This window comes from Coregonus lavaretus (genome assembly GCF_964263955.1).
Source record: "Coregonus lavaretus genome assembly, contig: HAP1_SCAFFOLD_2762, whole genome shotgun sequence".
Taxonomy (NCBI): Eukaryota; Metazoa; Chordata; class Actinopteri; order Salmoniformes; family Salmonidae; genus Coregonus; species Coregonus lavaretus.
In genome coordinates this window covers 35,665-60,495 of record NW_028161192.1, presented here as the reverse complement: position 1 = coordinate 60,495, position 24,831 = coordinate 35,665, and the positions used below count along the sequence as shown (strand labels likewise).

The following is a 24,831-nucleotide window of genomic DNA, read 5'->3' as shown; positions in this document are numbered from 1 at the left end:
AAATGGCAGGCTATAGCCTTGAAATAATAATAATATAGCCTAAATATTTCATTTTCGTTCCTTCTTAGGCTAGCTGGCTTGCTCCTGACTGATTTGGAGTTAGTGTGTTGTTTAATAGCCTGTTAAAATGTTGAATGTCAATTGATAGTGACAGAATCACACATTACTTCCCAAGCAAAGTACATTCTTTGTCTCCTTGGCTATAGAAGGTTGCAGTGTAGCCTCTGAATGTCATAGAGATAAACCAAAGATATCCCATATGCATCGAAGTCACGTCTTTCCCCAGCATTTTACAGCTTGTTTGTAGCATTGCGGACTAAAGCCTCGTTATAGATGGCTTTATATAATCAGGTCCATCATTTTGTAGATTTTTTTATTTTAAGCTAACAAGGGGTAGGCCTCTGCTTTTAGCCATTTTCTATTTTTTTTAAGCCCCAATACCCTCACATGCTCTCACATACCCCCTCAATTCCAGCCCTGGTTTTAACTTAACACACCAAGCCCTTCACTGACACTGAGATCTTTAAGGAGTGCATGGTGACTGAAAGAATTGGCTGACAAAATCTATGGATAGTAGACTATAATTTTGTTTGTCAAACAGGTAGGCCTACCTCTTATGTCTTGAAAGCCCTCTTGTTGTTAGTAGCTTAATGTCAAATTAAAATTAACTGTTTAAATGAATTAGGCCTTTTCAAATTAGCCTACTTTCAGCACCCATGCACTGTCCATCTCCACGCCTGCCGCTTCATAGTAATGTAAGTTATGCAAATTACTTGAATATGCCTTATTGTGAGGTCAATAACGCTGATAAATAGCTTCATTATGGGCAATGAAACATTTTGTTTTTATTCAAAACAATTATAGCAGTAGCAAGCTTACCTCCGGTCCTCCTTTTCATCTTTGGCTCTCCCTTTCAAACTGAACAGGACATCAGTAGTCCTAGTCTGCCCGCACAAATATAATTTTTTACTAATATTTTTTTTTCCGGAAGAAGCCTTTGACTCGGCTCCTGAAGTGCCACAGCACAGCCATTGGTTAGGCAGCACAAAAGGGTTTACATCAGCAAGTGCAGGGCTTATGGTTGGAATAGCCTATCCATTGCAGTGTGTAATGCAGTGTTGCCTAGTTTTATATGCACCATCCCAGCAGCGGAAAAAATCGGGAAGGAAGTACATTTTCTTAGAAATATTAATTTGCCCTGTACTTCTCCGAGCATGCTCTTCGTATAGCCTAGGCCTATAGCCTATAGTATAGGCTATGGATAATTTGATTGAGAACACACTAGGTGACCCTTGATATTGTGCGCCCAGCAGAGAATCAGGGATGAGGGGCAGCATCAGGCACACATCGAGATATAATAAGCAACTAATTCTCAAACACTGAGCAATATGATATTTAATCGATTACAAATGACATGACCCTCCCCTGGACTAAATAAACAAATACTAAACCATCCCCCTTACTGGAATTGAAAAAGCCTGACCCTCCCCCATTTTCCTCCAGGTAATAATTCTGTAAATGTCGACGCTCCCTTAGCTATGTAAAATTGTCATTAATAAAAATTATACCATTAACATATTTAAGAAATATGTTTTTATTCAATTAATAATCTTGAGCGATACCCTATTTTATTTTTAATGTCTCTTTAAATATGGCACGTTTAAAACGTAAATTGTGACTACTACATATCCCAAAATTCGTCATCGTTTTTGGTAACCCCTTTGACCAACCAAATGCATCTATTTGGAAGCGCGTACTTCGAAAATGGTTTGATGTTATCCAATCAGTGGTCTCTATTTAATTATTTGTAACGACAAACCAATCGAAGTTGTCGCTCTTCTCCTAGACGAATCGGAAGCTCGCTAGATAATAGCTGGGCTTTCTCGTTTTCCGCCAATAAAATCGAAGTTGATGTTTAAACTCTGCGCGCAGGCGGTGCTTAGCCAATTTTGGGAGGATCTCAAAAGTTGAGAGGGATGCATGCATGGATTTGAATTCAAGCTATCAATTTCACAACATCACAACAAGCTAGACAGCCCTCTCAGGCTGTGTTTTAGAATTAGACAAATTGACCATTCATTAGAATTGCCATAGTTTATAACAGAAGTTATATTTACTCGTATTTTGTTCACACTGTCAGCTTTGTGTTTGCACAACTTTAAAGCTAGGGAGCTTGCCAGAATTAGGGTGATCTCTCCACGAAATGAAAGCGGGCGGTAAGTATCTATCGGACTCAATTAGCTAGCGTGTGAATGTGTTATCTATCTAGCTAAACATTTAAACGTTTTAGTCAGAAACCTGTTTCAGCTTATACAATTTAGGTTAGAGAACTTGCACTGTGTAAGAGTGAATAACATGAACAGTTTATAGCTACAGTAGCTAACTGACTTGGTAACGTTAGCTGCTAACTAGCCTGCTAGCTAGCTATCTATTCTGGTTTGCTAATGTAATGATGGCTGGTTAGCTAGCTAGCTACTACTGGTACCCAGCTTGGTGCCAGTACTAGAGCCAGTCGTTAATTCAGTGGCTAACGTTATAAATGTGCCTTATTTGAAAATAGAGCATTCGTAACATTTATATCATAGTTAACTACGTTGTAAAGTCAATACCTTTGTGTGGTTTTGAAAGCGACGCAAATAGATAATTCATGTTTTTGGATTTGACTGAAATAAGAAGCTTTACAGTTGCTTGTAAGTGAACGTAGGTTTGAGGAGGGAAATTTGGGCGCTGAGTTAAACTGAGCTCAAACATTAGGCAGAACTCGGCCAGATAACTTAATTAGTCAAAATAGATTCCATTGGTTATAACTACCGATATATCATGCAATTATTAATTATATCTAACTGGGTCACTTTTGCCTGTTTTGATTTAGTTTGAGCCAGCAAGCTGTAGCAACCGTTAACTGACATTCAGGTTGGAATTACTGTTTCTGGTGCAGCACATAGATGAGAACTGTAAACAAATACTATTGAATAAACAGTGTCTGAAACATTGTCAGTAGTAAACGGTGTCCCACAGTTAGGATGAAGACTAAATGTATGGGGGCACTGTGAGTAAGAGTCAGTTTAGTTGGAGAGTCAGTTGAGTAGGAAAGAGGGACGTTTTTTGCATTTGATGGTTATCTGTATCTAAAATGGCAAGAGTGATTACATTTTTTATTTCTCCCTCTTTTTCCTTTCTTCTTTAGTGCTACACTGTCGTTGTTCCAAATGCTTCACGGTTCCAGCACGGAAGCGGATCCGTAAGCGTGTTCCAGGCCTGACACTGCTGTCTCTACCCGAAGAGGTGCTTCTGTGTGTGCTCCAATGCCTCTCTGCTGAGGACCTGTTGGCTGTCAGAGCTGTAAGTCACACAAACACACAGTCTTGTTTAACTAACGTTGTGGCGACATACAATTCAGGCCCATTCAAAATCCCATTTTCCCTAACATTAACCTGAAAACCAAATGTTTGTTTTTAATATTCTTGTGGTGACTTCTGGTCCCCACAAGTATAGTTAAACACGTCCACATACACACACCTAAAACACACGCCTAAAACACACTCACACTCCTAAAACACTCTCACACACACTCAAACAATTGAACAGCCTCTGGAGTACACATATCATTTGAGCGAGTCTCTTCTGAACATCTTGTCACCACCTGAATTGGTGAGTCACAATGTGTGTCAGTCTCCTCTTATATACACCTCCTTTAGCATGTATAAGGAATGTTATGTTTACTCAGTTATTGAAAGGAAGAAGAACATGCATAGAGGATTGCCATGTTGGAGGCTAACTGAGGCATTTGGTTGTTATCTCCCAGGTACACTCTCAGCTCTGTGACATCATTGATAACCACTCCAGTGTTTGGGCCCAGGTCAGTTTCAGGGATACCTGGCCATCCCCCAACACAGTCTGGCTCTTTGAGAGGTAGGATAGACTCCTCCCACACCCCAACCATGCCCTCAACTCTGTACATCTTCCAATATGTTAGTTTCACATCAGGGAGACTGACGGTCTGCATACCCTAATACGTTTCTCGAATTCTGTCTCCTCTTTCAGGGCCGCAGAGAAGGGAAACTTTGAGGCAGCTGTGAAACTAGGGATTGCATATTTGTACAATGAAGGACGTAAGTCTCACTGCACTTGTCTTCCATTGTTTCTCACTGAATTGGTTATGAGGTTGATCACTGATTGACATTGACCAAATCACTTAATAAATTCCTGTATAATAATCACCCTCTTCTCTGTCCCAGCGTTGCTGAGTGACGAAGGGCGGGCCGACGTGTGCGGCCGGAAGGCATCCCAGTTCTTCAGCCTGGCGGAGAGCCTGCGTTCCCCTACCGCCGACCCCTTCATCTGGGTGTTCATCCGTCCGCCCTGGTCCCCCACTGGGAGCTGCTGCAAGGCTGTGGTGTTCGATAGGCTCAAGGCCGAGTGTGAAACCAATGTGGTAAGTGGTTACCAGGCTAGGCCTGGTTGAGCTTGGCTGGGGGAGATGGGCAGCCATAGACACAGCCAACCTCAGCAACCATCACTGTCATCTCCCTTGGTTCCTATTGGATAAACACAAGTTTAGTCTAATATCCTGGATACAAATTAGAGGGCTGTTTTACCCATAGAAATACAGTGGGGAGAACAAGTATTTGATACAATGCCGATTTTGCAGGTTTTCCTACTTACAAAGCATGTAGAGGTCTGTAATTTTTATCATAGGTACACTTCAACTGTGAGAGATGGAATCTAAAACAAAAATCCAGAAAATCACATTGTATAATTTAAGTAATTAATTTGCATTTTATTGCATGACATAAGTATTTGATCACCTACCAACCAGTAAGAATTCCAGCTCTCACAGACCTGTTAGTTTTTCTTTAAGAAGACCTCCTGTTCTCCACTCATTACCTGTATTAACTGCACCTGTTTGAACTCGTTACCTGTATAAAAGACACCTGTCCACACACTCAATCAAACAGACTCCAACCTCTCCACAATGGCCAAGACCAGAGAGCTGTGTAAGGACATCAGGGATAAAATTGTAGACCTGCACAAGGCTGGGATGGGCTACAGGACAATAGGCAAGCAGCTTGGTGAGAAGGCAACAACTGTTGGCGCAATTATTAGAAAATGGAAGAAGTTCAAGATGACGGTCAATCACCCTCGGTCTGGGGCTCCATGCAAGATCTCACCTCGTGGGGCATCAATGATCATGAGGAAGGTGAGGGATCAGCCCAGAACTACACGGCAGGACCTGGTCAATGACCTGAAGAGAGCTGGGACCACAGTCTCAAAGAGAACCATTAGTAACACACTACGCCGTCATGGATTAAAATCCTGCAGCGCACGCAAGGTCCCCCTGCTCAAGCCAGCGCATGTCTAGGCCCGTCTGAAGTTTGCCAATGACCATCTGGATGATCCAGAGGAGGAATGGGAGAAGGTCATGTGGTCTGATGAGACAAAAATAGAGCTTTTTGGTCTAAACTCCACTCGCGGTGTTTGGAGGAAGAAGGATGAGTACAACCCCAAGAAAACCATCCCAACCGTGAAGCATGGAGGTGGAAACATCATTCTTTGGGGATGCTTTTCTGCAAAGGGGACAGGACGACTGCACCGTATTGAGGGGAGGATGGATGAGGCCATGTATCGCGAGATCTTGGCCAACAACCTCCTTCCCTCAGTAAGAGCATTGAAGATGGGTCGTGGCTGGGTCTTCCCGCATGACAACGACCCGAAACACACAGCCAGGGCAACTAAGGAGTGGCTCCGTAAGAAGCATCTCAAGGTCCTGGAGTGGCCTAGCCAGTCTCCAGACCTTAACTCAATAGAAAATCTTTGGAGGGTGCTGAAAGTCCGTATTGCCCAGCGACAGCCCCGAAACCTGAAGGATCTGGAGGTCTGTATGGAGGAGTGGGCCAAAATCCCTGCTGCAGTGTGTGCAAACCTGGTCAAGACCTACAGGAAACGTATGATCTCTGTAATTGCAAGAAGAAAGAAAAGGTTTCTGTACCAAATATTAAGTTCTGCTTTTCTGATGTATCAAATACTTATGTCATGCAATAAAATGCAAATTAATTACTTAAAAATCATACAATGTGATTTTCTGGATTTTTGTCTCTCACAGTTGAAGTGTACCTATGATAAAAATTACAGACCTCTACATGCTTTGTAAGTAGGAAAACCTGCAAAATCGGCAGTGTATCAAATACTTGTTCTCCCCACTGTATATAATGAGGAATGTTGATTCTGTTTCTATGGTTGTACCTTCCTGGTTCATTCACTCAGAACTGTCCATCGTCTATCCATCCATTATCAACACTGATTAAGATGTGTGAAGCTGGCAGGTAGCCTAGCATTTAAGAGCGTTGTGCCAGTAACCGAAAGGTCGCTGGTTCGAATCCCTGAGCCGACTAGGTGAATGTGCCCTTGAGCAAGGCACTTAACCCTAATTGCTTCTGTAAGTCGCTCTGGATAAGAGCGTCTGCTAAATTACTTAAATGTATGCATCTAATACTGCATGGGAAGAAAGGCGAGATGGATTGGGAAACATGTTGCCAAAAATTGTCTGCCGAAGGCCTACTAGACCTTGGTAGTGAAGACAAATGGGGAGAGACTGTTATGCTGCTTTGTGCAACGGTGTGTCTCGCCCCCCATTTATTTATGACCAACAGGCACCGCCAGAAAGTTCCATCCCTTATAGCCTGTTTTTGCCTGTCCTCTCTTGTTGTGCCCTGCATGTATCACCTATGTTTTGTCCAGTGATTTTGTAAATAGATGGGCCTGTCTTCTTTGCTCATTGGAATGAATGGACTTTAATGGAAACTCCAGTGTTTCTATAAAAAGAGTGAAATGTTTTGTAGACGATATGGTTGCGCTCTAACAATGATTTTATTAGGCAACATTTTCACATTTTGCCGTTGTAATTTTTTATAGGAGAGGAGGGGACCGTTGCTGCACTGTCTGGCCAGAGTCCTCCAGCTTTTTGATGTAAGTGCACACACACACACCTCTGCGATTCTTTCAGAAAGGCACAGGTGTTGCAGTGTGGTGATTTTTTTTTGTAGTAACAGCTGTCTTCCATTTCTATGGTAACCAAACCACCACACAGTTCCAGTTAGTTTCTGATGAGGCTGTGAAGGCACCGTCACACTGTAGGCAGCCCTGCTAGTCATCAGCCCAGATGGGATAAATGTTGTTTTATACGTACACACATTCACACTCACAAAATATATATTAATTATTATTATGATGGGCTGGTCTTGACTAACATACTGCATACTCAGAACCCTGTGTTACATATTCAGTAGGCCTTGTGCTGGATAGAGAGGAGTATTTAATATGCTGTATGCTGTGTGAAACATCCAATATTGAAAACATGGTTTAATGTGTGTGTGTGTTTCAGGAGGATGACAAGCGCTCCGAGGCCCTGACATTACTAGAAGAGTCGTCTCAGTCGGGCTGTCTACAGAGCTCTTACCTGCTGTGGGAACATAACCGTAAAACCGCAGTGAGTTTCACTCCTCTCTGGTTGTCCCCATCTCAAAAGGCTTTGTTTATGTTACAATGTATGTTGTGTAGCTAAAGGTTGTAAAATGTGATGAGAAACACATGTGTTGTGTTGATGTAAGTGTCGGGTAAGTCAAAAAACGACCTCATAACTTACTGTGGTTCTGTGCTGTCTCTCTTCTCAGATGGCGGACCCAGGCAGGTACCTCCAGTTCATACGCACGCTCAGGGACTACGCAGCCAAAGGATGCTGGGAAGCACAGGTGTGTGTCTATTTGGCTTCGTTTACACAGACAGGCCAATTCTGATTAATTCTGATCTTTAATAAAAAAAGATCTGATTGGTCAAAAGAACAATTAGTGGAAAAGGGTCAGAATTGGTTTGTCTGTGTAAACGCAGCCTTGGTGTGTGTTTACGGAGAGAGACTCCTCTATATCCAATGGCATAGACATGATAATGTATCCATTGACTGTAACAGGCAGTCCAAATCTACACACAAATAAAATCTATGGTTTTGTTTATTCTCCCAACCAATTAAAGTGGATGAGTCATTGAGGCTGTTACTGAGCACAGGTGATGTTTAATTACATTTGCCCTCCTGTCCTGCTTGCTTGGCAAGCCTGGCATGACTTTTGACCTGTGCCCTTTGACCCTCTCTATCTCTCTCTGTGTGTATGTGTGCGTCCAGCTGTCCCTGGCCAAGGTGTGCAGCAGTGACAACCCGCTGGGTCTGGAGCAGAGGGCCTGTGCCGACCTTGTGGCCCAGCTGTTTCGCTCCTGTCCCCCCGTGCCCCGACGCAGGGCAGAGGAGGTGCTCCGACAGGGCATCAATGACACTATGAGGTAACATACCGGTTTGGTCTGGAACTGACGCTGAAGATCACTTGACTCTGTACCAATTGAGTTGTTTTATCAATTTTGGTTAATGGCTCGAGTTAAGGGCGAAGATTCTTAGTCTGAGGTGGCTTTCAAAATTCTAAGCACTCTTTCTCATGCAATTTACTACCATAACCACACATTTTTCTAGGTACGTAACAGTATGAGTCTCTCTCTCCCGTCCCTCTCCTCTCCCCTCTCTAGGTACATAACAGTAGGAATCTCTCTCTCCCACCCCTCGCCTCTCCCCTCTCTAGGTACATAACAGTAGGAATCTCTCTCTCCCACCCCTCGCCTCTCCCCTCTCTAGGTACATAACAGTAGGAATCTCTCTCTCCCACCCCTCTCCTCTCCACTCTCTAGGTACAGTGCCTTGCAAAAGTATTCATCCCCTTGGCGTTTTTCCTATTTTGTTGCATTACCACCTGTAATTTAAATAGATTTTTATTTGGATTTCATGTAATGGAGATGCACAAAATAGTCCCAATTGGTGAAGTGAAATGAAAAAAAAAAAAACTTGTTTCAAATAATTCAAAAAAAGACATAACGGAAAAGTGGTGTGTGCATATGTATTCACCCCCTTTGCTATGAAGCCCCTAAATAAGATCTGGTGCAACCAATTACCTTCAGAAGTCACATAATTAGATTGCACACAGGTGGACTTTATTTAACTGTGTCACATGATCTGTCACATGATCTCAGTGTGTATATATATACACCTGTTCTGAAAGGCCCCAGAGTCTGCAACACCACTAAGCAAGGGGCACCACCAAGCAAGCGGCACATTGAAGACCAAGGAGCTCTCCAAACAGGTCAGGGACAAAGTTGTGGAGAAGTACAGGGTTGTGTTATGAAAAATGTTATCCGAAACTTTGAACATCCCACGGAGCACCATTCAATCCGTTATTTAAAAATGGAAAGAATATGGCACCACAACAAACCTGCCAAGAGAGGGCTGCCCACCAAAACTCACGGCCCAGGCAAGGGAGGGTATTAATCAGAGGCAACAAAGAGACCAAAGATAACCCTGAAGGAGCTGCAAAGCTCCACAGCGGAGATTGGCGTATCTGTCCATAGGACCACTTTAAGCCGTACACTCCACAGAGCTGGGCTTTACGGAAGAGTGGCCTGAAAAAAGCCATTGCTTAAAGAAAAAATAAGTAAACACATTTGGTGTTCGCCAAAAGGCATGTGGGAGACTCCCCAAACATATGGAAGAAGGTACTCTGGTCAGATGAGACAAAAATTGAGCTTTTTGACCATCAAGGAAAACGCTATGTCTGGCGCAAACGCAACTCCTCTCATCACCCCGGGAACACCATCCCCACAGTGAAGCATGGTGGTGGCAGCATCATGCTGTGGGGATGTTTTTCATCGGCAGGGACTGGGAAACTGGTCAGAATTGAAGGAATGATGGATGGCACTAAATACAGGGAAGTTCTTGAGGGAAACCTGTTTCAGTCTTCCAGAGATTTGAGACTGGGGCGGAGGTTCACCTTCCAGCAGGACAATGACCCTAAGCATACTTCTAAAGCAACACTTGAGTGGTTTAAGGGGAAACATTGAAATATCTTGGAATGGCCTAGTCAAAGCCCAGACCTCAATCCAATTGAGAATCTGTGGTATGACTTAAAGATTGCTGTACACAAGCGGAACCCATCCAACTTGAAGGAGCTGGAGCAGTTTTGCCTTGAAGAATGGGCAAAAATCTCAGTGGCTAGATGTGCCAAGTTTTTATAGAGACATACCCCAAGAGACTTGCAGCTGTAATTGCTGCAAAAGGTGGCTCTACAAAGTATTGATTTTTTTTTGGGTGGGGGGGGGGGTGAATAGTTATGCACGCTCACGTTTTCTTTTCTTTTTTTTCTTTTTTTCTTGTTTGTTTCACAATCAAAAAAATATTTTGCATCTTCAGTGGTAGGCATGTTGTGTAAATCAAATGATACAAACCCCCCCCAAAAAAATTCAATTGTAATTCCAGTTTGTAATGCAACAAAATAGGAAAAATGCCATGGGCGGTGAATACTTTAGCAAGCCACTGTACATAAGTGTCCCCCCCCCCACTTCTCTAGGTACATAACAGTATTCATCTCTCTCTCTCCCATCAACCTCTCTAGATACATCCTGGTGGACTGGCTGGTGGAGGTAACCACCATGAAGGACTTCTCCAGCCTGACCCTCCACGTGACGGTGAGCTGCGTGGACCGCTACCTGGCCCTGCGCTCTGTACCCAAGGCCCGCCTGCAGCTGCTGGGCATCGCCTGCATGGTCGTCTGCACGCGGTACGAGACAGAAAAACGCTGTATATGGATGTAGCATTTTACATTTTAGTCATTTAGCAGACGCTCTTATCCAGAGCGACTTACAGTTAGTGAGTGCATACATTATTATTTTTTCATACTGGCCCCCCGTGGGAATCGAACCATTTACATTACATTTTTACATTTACATTTTAGTCATTTCGCAGACGCTCTTATCCAGAGCGACTTACAGTTAATGCATTTTTTTCATACCCCCTGTGGGAATCAAACCCACAACCCTGGCGTTGCAAACGCCATGCTCTATCAACTGAGCTACATCCCTGCCGGCCATTCCCTCCCCTACCCTGGACGACGCTGGGCCAATTGCGCGCCGCCCCATTGGTCTCCCGGTCGCGGCCGGCTATGACAGAGCCTGGATGATTAGGGTTGCAACATTCTTGTAATTTTCCCAGAATTCACAGGTTTTCCAGAAATCCTGGTTGGAGAATTCTGGTTTTCCTGCTTATTCCTTCCTGATTTTGGGAAAGTAACTGGAATTTTCAAATCAAATCAAATCAAATCAAATTTTATTGGTCACATGCGCCGAATACAACAGGTGCAGACATTACAGTGAAATGCTTACTTACAGCCCTTAACCAACAGTGCATTTATTTTAAACAAAAAAGTAAGAATAAAACAACAACAAAAAAGTGTTGAGAAAAAAAGAGCAGAAGTAAAAATAAAGTGACAGTAGGGAGGCTATATATACAGGGGGGTACCGTTGCATAGTCAATGTGCGGGGGCACCGGCTAGTTGAGGTAGTTGAGGTAATATGTACATGTGGGTAGAGTTAAAGTGACTATGCATAAATACTTAACAGAGTAGCAGCAGCGTAAAAAGTATGGGGTGGGGGGGCAGTGCAAATAGTCCGGGTAGCCATGATTAGCTGTTCAGGAGTCTTATGGCTTGGGGGTAGAAGCTGTTGAGAAGTCTTTTGGACCTAGACTTGGCACTCCGGTACCGCTTGCCGTGCGGTAGCAGAGAGAACAGTCTATGACTAGGGTGACTGGAGTCTTTGACAATTTTGAGGGCCTTCCTCTGACACCGCCTGGTATAGAGGTCCTGGATGGCAGGGAGCTTTGCCCCTGTGATGTACTGGGCCGTACGCACTACCCTCTGTAGTGCCTTGCGGTCAGAGGCCAAGCAGTTGCCATACCAGGCGGTGATGCAACCAGTCAGGATGCTCTCGATGGTGCAGCTGTAGAATTTTTTGAGGATCTGAGGACCCATGCCAAATCTTTTTAGTCTCCTGAGGGGGAATAGGCTTTGTCGTGCCCTCTTCACGACTGTCTTGGTGTGTTTGGACCATGATAGTTCGTTGGTGATGTGGACACCAAGGAACTTGAAGCTCTCAACCTGTTCCACTACAGCCCCGTCGATGAGAATGGGGGCGTGCTCAGTCCTCTTTTTTTTCCTGTAGTCCACAATCATCTCCTTTGTCTTGGTCACGTTGAGGGAGAGGTTGTTGTCCTGGCACCACACGGCCAGATCTCTGACCTCCTCCCTATAGGCTGTCTCATCGTTGTCGGTGATCAGGCCTACCACTGTTGTGTCGTCGGCAAACTTAATGATGGTGTTGGAGTCGTGCCTGGCCATGCAGTCATGGGTGAACAGAGAGTACAGGAGGGGACTGAGCACGCACCCCTAAGCATGATACAAACTGGTCTGTATTTGATCCTCTATGTAATCTGCCCCGATGATGTACTTCTGTATTCACTTGATCAGCTTTGGCTAAAGGCTCGAGCTGAAGTGCAATAAAAAATCTTTCTGAGGGGTTTTCAATATTCAGAGTTCTGAGACAAGCGTTTTATTTATTGGACTAGTTCAGGTAGTTCCTCCGTGTTTGTCTGTTTTCTTCAGTTTGGTGCCTAATGAATACGACCCACGTCTCTCTCTAGGTACATCAGTAAGGACATCCTGACCATCCGGGAGGCGGTGTGGCTCACAGACAACACCTACAAGTATGAGGACCTTGTCCGCATGATGGGGGAGGTCATCTCTGTGCTGAAGGGCAAGATCAGGGTGAGTGGAGTGGACACGCACCACACATACAGCCACACACACACGTAGTCTATACTCCTCTTCTGTAAACATTTTATAATCTGCCCCAATGATGGCTTCTGTATTCGTTTCATCAGCTTGGGCTAAAGGCCTCTGTTGAGGGGTTTTCAAAATTCACAACAGTCTTGGCTGTTGAAGTCTTGTTGTAGTCCTGTCTAGTCATTGTATTTCTATGGGTTTAACTCATTTGGTGTTGTGCCTCTGCAGACTCCCACCCTGCTGGACTACGGCCAGGTGCTGCTGTCTCTGTTACCCCTAGAGAGGCTCAGTATCCACATGTTCAGCTACTTGTGTGAGCTCACCCTGCTCTACTCAGCCCTCACTACATACTCCTCAGCCCACCTGGCCAACGCCACCCTGCTGCTCACACGGGCACTGCACCACTACGGTAAGGCGGGTGAACACGCGGTCTACGGCTGTGTCCCAAATGGCACATAGGGCACTATATAGTGAATGGGGTGCCATTTGGGACACGGCCCGTTTGTCTTCTACACACTGTCTGTTTGTCTACAAACTGATATGTAATCTGCCCCGATGATGTACTTCTGTATTCACTTGAGCTGAAGTGCAACAAAAAAATCTTTCTGGGGACGTCTTCAAAATTGAGAGTTATCTACAGTGAGGGAAAAAAGTATTTGATCCCCTGCTGATTTTGTACGTTTGCCCACTGACAAAGAAATGATCAGTCTGTAATTTTAATGGTAGGTTTAATTGAACAGTGAGAGACAGAATAACAACAAAAAAATCCAGAAAAACGCATGTCAAAAATGTTATAAATTGATTTGCATTTTAATGAGGGAAATAAGTATTTGACCCCCTCTCAATCAGAAAGATTTCTGGCTCCCAGGTGTCTTTTATACAGGTAACGAGCTGAGATTTGGAGCCCACTCTTAAAGGGAGTGCTCCTAATCTCAGTTTGTTACCTGTATAAAAGACACCTGTCCACAGAAGCAATCAATCAATCAGATTCCAAACTCTCCACCATGGCCAAGACCAAAGAGCTCTCCAAGGATGTCAGGGACAAGATTGTAGACCTACACAAGGCTGGAATGGGCTACAAGACCATCGCCAAGCAGCTTGGTGAGAAGGTGACAACAGTTGTTGTGATTATTAGCAAATGGAAGAAACACAAAAGAACTGTCAATCTCCCTCGGCCTGGGGCTCTATGCAAGATCTCACCTCGTGGAGTTGCAATGATCATGAGGTCTGTGAGGAATCAGCCCAGAACTACACGGGAGGATCTTGTCAATGACCTCAAGGCAGCTGGGACCAATGTCACCAAGAAAACAATTGGTAACACACTACGCCGTGAAGGACTGAAATCCTGCAGCGCCCGCAAGGTCCCCCTGCTCAAGAAAGCACATATACAGGCCCTTCTGAAGTTTGCCAATGAACATCTGAATGATTCAGAGGAGAACTGGGTGAAAGTGTTGTGGTCAGATGAGACCAAAATCGAGCTCTTTGGCATCAACTCAACTTGCCGTGTTTGGAGGAGGAGGAATGCTGCCTATGACCCCAAGAACACCATCCCCACCGTCAAACATGGAGGTGGAAACATGCTTTGGGGGTGTTTTTCTGCTAAGGGGACAGGACAACTTCACCGCATCAAAGGGACGATGGACGGAGCCATGTACCGTCAAATCTTGGGTGAGAACTTCCTTCCCTCAGCCAGGGCATTGAAAATGGGTCGTGGATGGGTATTCCAGCATGACAATGACCCAAAACACACGGCCAAGGCAACAAAGGAGTGGCTCAAGAAGAAGCACATTAAGGTCCTGGAGTGGCCTAGCCAGTCTCCAGACCTTAATCCCATAGAAAATCTGTGGAGGGAGCTGAAGGTTCGAGTTGCCAAACGTCAGCCTTGAAACCATAATGACTTGGAGAAGATCTGCAAAGAGGAGTGGGACAAAATCCCTCCTGAGATGTGTGCAAACCTGGTGGCCAACTACAAGAAACGTCTGACCTCTGTGATTGCCAATAAGGGTTTTGCCACCAAGTACTAAATCATGTTTTGCAGTGGGGTCAAATACTTACTTATTTCCCTCATTAAAATGCAAATCAATTTATAACATTTTTGACATGCATTTTTCTGGATTTTTGTTGTTATTCTGTCTCTCACTGTTCAAATAAACCTACCATTAAAATTATAGACTAATCATGTCTTTGTCAGTGGGCAAATGTACAAAATCAGCAGGGGATCAAATCCTTTTTTCCCTCACTGTAAGTGCTGTATCCCCAGTCCCAAGGGAGTTGCTGAACAACCATACATGACACACACTGTTGACCTAGGTTTTCAAACACCCCTAGAGCAGTGGTATTCAAATATTTTCAGCAGGGACTCCGTTTATTTCCCACCAGAAGTTCTGGGGACCCATTTTTTCCCAAAAGAATTTCTCGCAACCCACATTTTTATGACGACCCCACTGCAGTTCCCCGCGACCTGACTTTGAATACCACTGCCTTAGAGTCTAGCTGTAGTTCATCAGCTTCTCATTAAGACTTCTGAGGCATTATTTTATTATTTGCTGAACAGTTGGACGTCATATCAGTATTAATGCTCTAGTGTAGTTTATCCTTGACCCCTGCTCTAGTGTATGTCCTTGACCCCTGCTCTAGTTTATATCCTTGACCCCTGCTCTAGTTTATGTCCTTGACCCCTGCTCTAGTTTATGTCCTTGACCCCTGCTCTAGTTTATGTCCTTGACCCCTGCTCTAGTTTATGTCCTTGACCCCTGCTCTAGTTTATATCCTTGACCCCTGCTCTAGTTTATGTCCTTGACCCCTGCTCTAGTTTATGTCCTTGACCCCTGCTCTAGTTTATGTCCTTGACCCCTGCTCTAGTTTATATCCTTGACCCCTGCTCTAGTTTATATCCTTGACCCCTGCTCTAGTTTATGTCCTTGACCCCTGCTCTAGTTTATGTCCTTGACCCCTGCTCTAGTTTATATCCTTGACCCCTGCTCTAGTTTATTTCCTTGACCCCTGCTCTAGTTTATATCCTTGACCCCGGCTCTAGTTTATATCCTTGACCCCTGCTCTAGTTTATATCCTTGACCCCTGCTCTAGTTTGTCCTTGACCCCTGCTCTAGTTTATGTCCTTGACCCCTGCTCTTCCCCTCCTCTCTCTGCATTGCAGCTCCCATCTGGCCCATCCAGCTGGCTGAGTATACAGGCTTCTCCAAGCAGGACCTGGTCCCCTGCGCTGTACTACTCTATGTCAAGTGGTAAGTTATACTACATACCACGGAGATCTTATAAATCACTATTACAGGTTATAAAACAGTTATATATGGAATTCAATGTTATATACATACTAGATACACTGGCTAATGTTAGTCTGGGTCAGAGTCCAGAAAGTCTACTACCTCTAGTATATCTTTGTCCCCCTCTCTCTTGGACTGTTCTTTCTCCAACATTTATTCCTTCTATTTCTCTCCCTTGTAAATCCAATGTCTGACAAGCAAGGGGTACTCGCTGGCTTGACTCTGTTCTGATGAGTGTTACCTAGGTGATAGAGTGACATGGGAGGAGGGGGGGGGGGGCTGGTGTATAGGAGTGCTAGCTGTGAAAGCAAAACACACAACCCTCACCCCACTGCGACAAATACACAGTAAAAGTTGATTGGCTAGAGAGATTTGACCTTAGGTCTTCAAGCTGATAGTTCCACGATGTTAGCAATTACATAGAGAAAAGAAAGTCCTCCATACTGCAACTGCCAGTATGGCTTGTTTTATTAAGTTTACACATCGTCCAGCCTTAGTCTGAGAGCTTTTGTGACCATTCATTGTTGACTACAATTGAAACCCAGCTGTTTCTATTGAAGCTTGTCTGGTGGTTGTGGTAGTAAACAACCTTGTTAGCATGCAAGGCTAGCTGTGGTGAGTATCAATAGCCCCTCTTCCTGGAGATCCCCATTGTTCCTCAGCAGGCCCATCCTGCTAGCAATTAGTATTCTAGCAATTAGCATTTCCCCCCTTTTTCGGGTTGTTACTAGTTAACACAGCCACAAAGCCATAAACCCTGCCTATTTCAGATTTTAAGAAGATACACTTAACCTTAACCCACACTGCTAACCTTGTGCCCAATCCTAACCGTAAATGATTTTTTGCGATGTAGCTAATTTTTGACTTTGTGGATGTGTTATCTAGTGGCAACTCTTTCGGGGAAGCAGCAATGGGGGAATAACTAAGACGGAGGGTAGTTGTGCTAATTCACTAGGCGATAATTAACGCTGTCAGCTAACTGCTAACCCTCCACAGACTCTCCTGGAGGTTCCCTTTGACAGCTCATCACCTGCTGCTCTGGGTTTGATTAGCCGGGCCTGTTGGATAGGAGGATCAGGCAGATGGGAATGCAACAGGCGTTTAGCTCCTATTGAGTAATTAGCCAATTAGAGCAAATCATTAGCTTGATTTTTTTTTTAAATACTTAACTTGGAGTCTTCATTAGGGGAAAAAGGCAACGTTAACGTACATGCAGCTGTGTTCTTTAGAACGTGTTTGTGCAAAGACAACTTGATATAACTTACTGAGATGTTTTTTTCGTTCCTCGGTTCATTTTCCACACACGGTAGTCAATGTGAAGTGCTATTTAAATGACTGCTACAGTAGATTTCATTATTACCATCTGAAGTGCTCTTTGGGCACCATTACTGTGGGACCCCCTGCAGGTCAGAAAGGTAGCAGTTCTGATGAATGCCTTGCTTCTTTTCAATACGAGTGTGATTTCCAGCAGGCGAGGAATGCCAATCTCTATAGTGATTTTATTTGAAGAGGTGAAAGGTGGTGTTTTGGTCCTCTTAGCCCTTTGATCAGACTGGGTTTGTTCTCGGTGTGTGCTTGTGTGTGGCAGGTTGTTTTTACCACAGGGATGGTTGTTAAGACTGCCCACTCACAACCTCCCCCCACCTCCCTCTCCTTCATGGCACCGGCTGGAGGGCTGTCCGTTGCCGTCTCATTATAAAGCCAGTAAAATACACCGACCGCTGTTTGTCGTTCACCGCACACGTACAGAGGCCAGCTCTTAACGTTCTGCGTTTTCCCTCCTGCAGTTCTTTGAGCACTCGTTGTATTTCCACAGCCACTGTTGAAAATCACATGAAGTCACATACTTATAAAGACAAATGAACCAAGTGGTGTGGCGATGTCTTGGACTGTTGCTAGCCAGCGCTGCAGACAGACAAATTGGACAATGGTATTGATTAGAAGATCAGGTTGGTTGTTTGTGGCTGTGTCCTAAATGGCCTCCTATTCTCTAGTGCACATGTTTTCCAACGTAGTGCAATGTGTAGGGAGTGGGATGCAGACTGTTTATCTGCTCGTGTTAATCACGATGTAGATCATCATTAGCGAAGGGCCACAGTGACCAGGATGCAGAGAGCCGTAGGGGTGGGGTGTTGGCTGGGATCGAAAGGTGAGTGGGAGGGAGCTGCACCTAGGGTTTGTGTGTAACAGGGAGGGAGGGGGTGTGTGTGCGGGATGGTTAGGTGTGTGTAAGGGTGGATGGGAGGCTGCTGGACTTTGGGTGTGTGGGGGGGGGGGGGGTGATGATGACTCACCCTGCACCATACGTGTGTGAGTCAGACTAGTGAGAGGCACTGCACTTTATCGACAACGTCCAATTTTCAAACAGAAGGTAATATCATATACTAATATGATTTCCCATTGGGTATAACACAGTTGGAGAACATATAGACTGGATGATTAACCACGCTCCTCTTGTTCTCCTCTCTCTCTTTCTCCTCTCTCTCTTTCTCCTCTCGCTCTCTCTCTTTCTCCTCTCGCTCGCTCTCTCTCTCCTCTCGCTCGCTCTCTCTCTCCTCTCGCTCGCTCTCTCTCTCCTCTCGCTCTCTCTCTCCTCTCGCTCGCTCGCTCTCTCCTCTCGCTCTCTCTCCTCTCGCTCGCTCTCCTCTCGCTCGCTCTCCTCTCGCTCGCTCTCCTCTCGCTCGCTCTCCTCTCGCTCTCCTCTCGCTCGCTCTCTCTCTCCTCTCGCTCGCTCTCTCTCTCCTCTCGCGCTCTCCCTCGCGCTCTCTCCTCTCGCGCTCTCTCTCTCTCCTCTCGCGCTCTCTCTCTCCTCTCGCGCTCTCTCTCTCTCCTCTCGCGCTCTCTCTCTCTCCTCTCGCGCGCTCTCTCTCCTCTTGCTCGCTCTTTCACCTCTCTTTCTCCTCTCTCTTCTCTTTCTCTCTTCTCTCTTTCTAACAGCTTCAGTAAGGATGTACCCAAAGACTACAGGCACATGTCTCTGACAGGCGTCAAGCAGAGGTTCGAGGATGAGGCCTACCAACACATCAGCAAAGAAAAGGTGAGCTTGTCATCTCCTCTTGACATGGACTGTTGCTCTTTTCAAACTAGTATGTCGACCCAAAGTGCACTGTGCTGGGCTGCTGGCCCGGATATTCTCCTTTTGGCTGTACCGGTGTTGTGCTCATTAGGACACACCGTCGCAAAACTAGGGCTGGGAATTGCAATACGTTATTATTACAATACTTTGGTGCTGATACGATATGTATTGCGATTCTCACGATTCTATATGTATTGCGGTTCGATACTGTGATTCTGTTTTGCGATTTGATGTTCCAAACATATTGGTCACTATATGTCTGCTACAGAGAGAATGAGTTTTGATTAGCCAGGGAAATAAAAGTGCTAAAAACATGTTGGCTCACAAAAAAAAAAAAAAGATGGGAGTGTCGTTACCTAGCTGTGTGTCTGTGTGTATATATATATATATATATATATATATATATATATATATATATATACACACACACACACACACTACATTAACGTTCAAAAGTTTGGGATCACTTAGAAATGTCCTTGTTTTTGAAAGAAAAAAAAAAAAAAATGGTCCATTAAAATAACATCAAATTAATCTGAAATACAGTGTAGACATTGTTAATGTTGTAAATGGCTATTGTAGCTGGAAACGGCTGATAAAAAAAAAAAAAAAGGAATATCTACATAGGCGTACAGAGGCCCATTATCAGCAACCATCAGTCCTGTGTTCCAATGGCACGTTGTGTTTGCTAATCCAAGTTGATCATTTTAAAAGGCTAATTGATCATTAGAAAACCATTTTGCAATTATGTTAGCACAGCTGAAAACTGTTGTGCTGATTTAAAGAAGCAATAAAACTGGTCTTCTTGAGACTAGTTGAGTATCTGGAACATCAGCAATTGTGGGTTCGATTACAGGCTCAAAATGGCCAGAAACAAATAACTTTCTTCTGAAACTTGTCAGTCTATTCTTGTTCTGAGAAATGAAGGCTATTCCATGTGAGAAATTGCCAAGAAACTGAAGATCTCGTACAACGCTGTGTACTACTCCCTTCACAGAACAGCGCAAACTGGCCCTAACCAGAATAGAAAGAGGAGTGGGAGGCCCCGGTGCACAACTGAGCAAGAGGACAAATACATTAGTGTCTAGTAATGGGCCTCTGTATGCCTATGTAGATATTCCATAAAAAATCAGCCGTTTCCAGCTACAATAGCCATTTACAACATTAACAATGTCTACACTGTATTTCTGATTAATTTTATGTTATTTTAATGGGCAATTTTTTTTGCTTTTCTTTCGAAAACAAGGACATTTCTAAGTGACCCCAAACTTTTGAACGGTAGTGTGTGTATATATATATATATATATATATATATATATATATATATATATATATATATATATATATATATATATATATATATATATATATATATATATAATTATTTAAAAAAAAATCGGTATCAATATAATATTGTCCAAAAATGTCTTATTGGACAAGTTCAGATAGTACCTCTCTATTTAAGAGCTTTGTCTTCCATTTCATGCCAACTGAACACTACCCTAACCAGTGCGTTTGTGTACCTGTGTTCTCTCACGCTCTCTCCCAGGTGATTGACTTCAAGGAGCTGTGTCAGATCCTGGAGGTGCCGGAGGTGGAGCCCCACATGGTGCTGCCCAGCCCCACGGGCCAGCCAGCAGACATCCACACCTTCCTCTCCTCCCCCTCTAGCAACAGCAAGAGGTGAGTTACTGCCGTTAAGCCACACAAATGTAAGATCGGATTCATACGGAAAGTGCACAGTGTCTCTCTCACCCTAACCTAAGTCGACCCCACTACCCCTCACCTAGACAGCAGGGTTCAAACTGTAGAACCCAGTTCCTACATTTTGAATATAAAAATGGATTTTATCAAACAAAACTATGCTACATTTTATCTCTGGGACCCTTAGGATGACAAATCAGAGCAAGATTACTGAATGTAAGTACATTATTTACCTTCAGAGGTGAATGTATCAAACCAGTTACTGTGATACGTTTTTGTTGTTGTGCACTCTCCTAAAACAATAGCATGGTATTTTTTCACTGTAATAGCTACTGTAAATTGGACAGTGTAGTTAGATTAACAAGAATTTAAGCTTTAGAGGTTAAATAGAAAATATGCCTACTCTGGTCTTGGCACGTGCGCTCTAGCCAACAGCCTGCAGTGCGGGTAGGCTAGTCTACATTATGAGATTATTATAGAGAAGAGCGAGAATATTTTCATTTGTGAAGCATTGATTGCCATGTCAATAGAATAAGACCCTCGATATTTATTGGAAAGGAGCATCAAGCTCATCGTGCACTTTCTCCACCCTGTGACGTTAATCATAACTTTCTTCTGTAGCCTAATAAACTGCATGGTTTCCCAAGTCGTAGTGAGAGGACCACACATCATATCGCTTGACTCCAAGTTTACTTCGATATGATGGGTATTATATCAATATTTGCGCATAAAGGTGTTTCCGCCGCCATTTCTTTCATAATTAATTTTACCGTCACAAGAAGATCCCACCGCGTCAAAATAACAAATTATCTGTCTGCATTTATCAAATTGTAACGAAACTTCCTGTTTCCATCACAGCTGTTGTGGTTACTGACTCACTGCAATCTGCTGTGTTTCTCTCCCCCAGGAGACGGGAGGAGTCCTTGCCTGTGTACCGAGGCAGCTTTGTGGCCACACCCACGGCTGAGCTGTCCACTCAGGAAGAGACCCTGTTGGGGGACATGCTGGACTGGAGCCTGGACACCTCCTGCTCCGGATACGAGGGGGACCAGGAAAGCGAAGGAGAGAAGGAGGCCAAGGAGGGAGAGAGTGAGTGGAGGGAATCAACTACATGAGTTCTGATAATTTATGATCACCTCTATACCAGGGGTGTATTCACTAGGAACCAAATGGGCAAAAATGGGGAGGGACCTACCTGAATGTGTCCAATAAGAAACGCCTGTTTTCCGTTGCAAAACTTGCACTAATGAATACAGCCCAGCCCTATCTATAGATGGGGGGTTAATGGAAGACGAGTGTGTCACGCTGGCCATTCTAACTGGTTTACTGGATGTAGTGGCATCACTATGTACTGGAAGACTTAGTCAGACATTATCCTCCAGATGTGGGGTACAGAGCAGACTGCTCAGAGGCAGACACGCATGCTTAACGCAGCATCATATGATGCAAAATGCATCGTACCGGCTGTATTTATGTATTTTGAAAGTGTATTGCTGACATGCACAACATTTTGTGAATATATCAACAATGGACTAATTAAACAAATACCAATAGTTTTTGTGTGGAGTTTTCTTTTAAGGCATCCATAATTGATAGTGATTGGGGGGGGAGAATCGATAGTTGCATATCGCAATATCGATAGTTGACTCCCACGTATTGATTTGTAAAAAATAAATAAAAAATATCTACTGTAACTAGCGCTAGTCGGCTGTACTTGCGCCAAATCTCCGGTATTTGTCGTCGTATAGCTTGTTCTCAATCTTTTTAAATAGTGAGACATATTTTCAGCACTTTTATTTCCGTGACTGATCAAAACTCGTTTTCTTATGTTCTCTTGTCTCTCTGCAGCAGACAGTGAGCAATATGTTGGGAACATCAAATCGTAATATAATTGCAGTATCAAATCGCAATACATTGAGAATCGTAATACATATAGAATCGTGTATCGTGAGGTCCCTGGCAATTCACAGCCCTAATAATTGACATGGGTTGGATTTTTGTTCACAGTAAGTCAATACACTTCACTATGATATGCTGCCAAGCTAACGGTCTCTTCTTCTGTGCAGCCTCCGTTCTGGCCATGACACTGGAGCTAGCAACAGAGCCCGAGGACTCCAAACTGCACTGCCGAGCCCTCTCCAGCGACGATGACAGTTTCTGTGAGGGGGAGGGGAGCGCCAGGAGCCGACCGCGAGAGCCCCTCTCCTCCTTCATCACAACCGACCTCCACAGCTCGGGCTACTCCTCTGTCCAGAGTGTCAGCCCTTGCTCCAACTCCTCTTCCCTCCTGATGCCCTGCACCTTCACGGCGGTGCCCCCCACACCAGGCTCTGCCTCCAGCGCCACGGTGGCTCTGCCTGGGTTCCGCCTCCTAGTGCCGGTGCAAAGACCCCGGGCTGCAGCGGCTGCAGCTCGCAGACAGGTGAAGAGGAAGAACGCAGCAGCGCACAGCGGAGGAGAGATGGAGAGGGAAGGGGAAGATGAAGAGGTGGTATATGCCTCAAGTGTAGGTTTCCTAAGCCTATAAGAACTGACTTAACTGACAGTTGAATGGATCCCGATGTTTTTCTACCACCTTGCCTTAACTTCACCCTCTTTTGCCATGGTCGTGTTCATTAGGCACCAAACTGAAGACAAACAGACCCAAAAGCAGAGGGACTACCTGTTGTAAAACGTTTTTAAACGTTCCTGCCCTAATGAACACAACCCAGGAGCACTGTCTTGTCGTTGTTGACGATACTCTTCTTCACTCCATAAAGGCCTGAAATCTGCACTGGTTCCCGGAATGCCATAAGATCACAAAGACCTATTGTAAGCTTTAAGAAGATAAAGGGAAACGAGAACACGCCAACTCAAACAGTCATACCAGAATCCTGCCTTTTCTTCTTTCATTCCTCACATTTCACACGAGTAAACAACAGACATCTTCTGCTTGACAAAGATAAGGTGGCTCCCTCTCATCTTTCACTGACTTTGTCTGCGTCCAAAATGACACCCTATTCCCTATGTAGTGCACTACTTTTGACCAGATTCCTACGAGCCCTGGTCAAAAGTAGTGCACTACATGGGGAATAGGGTGTTATTTGTGACAGACACTTCATCAGCCTGAACCACTGGAACAACACTTCACTCTCCACCTCAGGACTTTGTTACATTGCATTGATCCAGATTGTGTTCTGCGCTGGTCTCACACATTGACTTTTGCAACAACAACCTATCTCAGATGTCAAAGGATTGCAGCTACCACCTAAAAAAAAGACCTCATGGACCATTTTGAAATATGTCTGTATGAAGACTTTCTCATGTGAAAAGAACCACAACCTGCGTTATTGTGACTGTATTGACTATAATTGATTACAATTATTAATCAATGCAACAGTTTTGTTTTGCTCTCTGCAACTCTCCTAATGTTGGGAGTTTCATGAATCACCGTTTATACCAGTGAAGAGATTCTGATATATGCACTGCCTGTACAGAATGGTCAGGATTTGGCTACTCTGTACTAGCCTGGGGTCCAAACAGAGTAGTGAAACACAGCCATATTCAGTTTGGATTCCAGGTTCAATCAGTTCTTTAGATATCTACGATTGTGAAGTCTAAAGCCTTATTTTGATTGTATGAATTTTCTCTGATCCATTTTTGTCATTTGTCTGTTCACATGCCAAAGGTACTTTAAAACTTCATTGAGGTGACTATTGGTGGGTAAATAGCTTTTACCTGTGAAGACTGATATGATAGTAATTCAAGTGTACGGAAATAAATTATTAGCTACAGTTTTGTATGTACTGAGACATTACCAATACAATATGCGGTTTGTGCTGCATCTACTGTACCCTGTTACTGTTTAGAGTTGGAGCACAGGAGAGAACCTATACTATAGAAACAAATCAATTCTACAAGCTTTAACAAGACCAAGGTATTGTTTCATTTGAAAACAGCAGAAGATTTTGTAAAAGGAGAATATTTCAGTCAAGCCCCACCACTCCTAACCTTTGACCCCATAAGCTAATTCCATTGGTGAGAGCACATGATTTCATCTGTCTGTTAGAAACCACTAAAGTTGATG

At 44.1% G+C, this 24,831-nt stretch overlaps 1 protein-coding gene across 1 annotated transcript; it reads left to right on the top strand.

Annotated features, from left to right (window-relative positions):
- Window positions 1–2,191: 2,191 nt before the first annotated feature.
- Window positions 2,192–23,292, top strand: LOC311121029 (cyclin-F-like; the record flags this gene model as incomplete). The annotated part of the gene is made up of 17 exons (XM_084195571.1): window positions 2,192–2,216; window positions 3,188–3,342; window positions 3,806–3,912; window positions 4,045–4,112; window positions 4,239–4,435; window positions 6,913–6,966; window positions 7,382–7,486; window positions 7,671–7,748; window positions 8,174–8,328; window positions 10,479–10,643; window positions 12,560–12,683; window positions 12,930–13,110; window positions 15,859–15,946; window positions 18,923–19,022; window positions 20,611–20,744; window positions 21,673–21,854; window positions 22,832–23,292. The coding sequence occupies exons 1-17, from the start codon at window positions 2,204–2,206 to the stop codon at window positions 23,290–23,292; spliced, it is 2,367 nt and encodes a 788-aa protein (XP_084051697.1). The 5' UTR covers window positions 2,192–2,203.
- Between the last annotated feature and the right edge of the window lie 1,539 nt (window positions 23,293–24,831).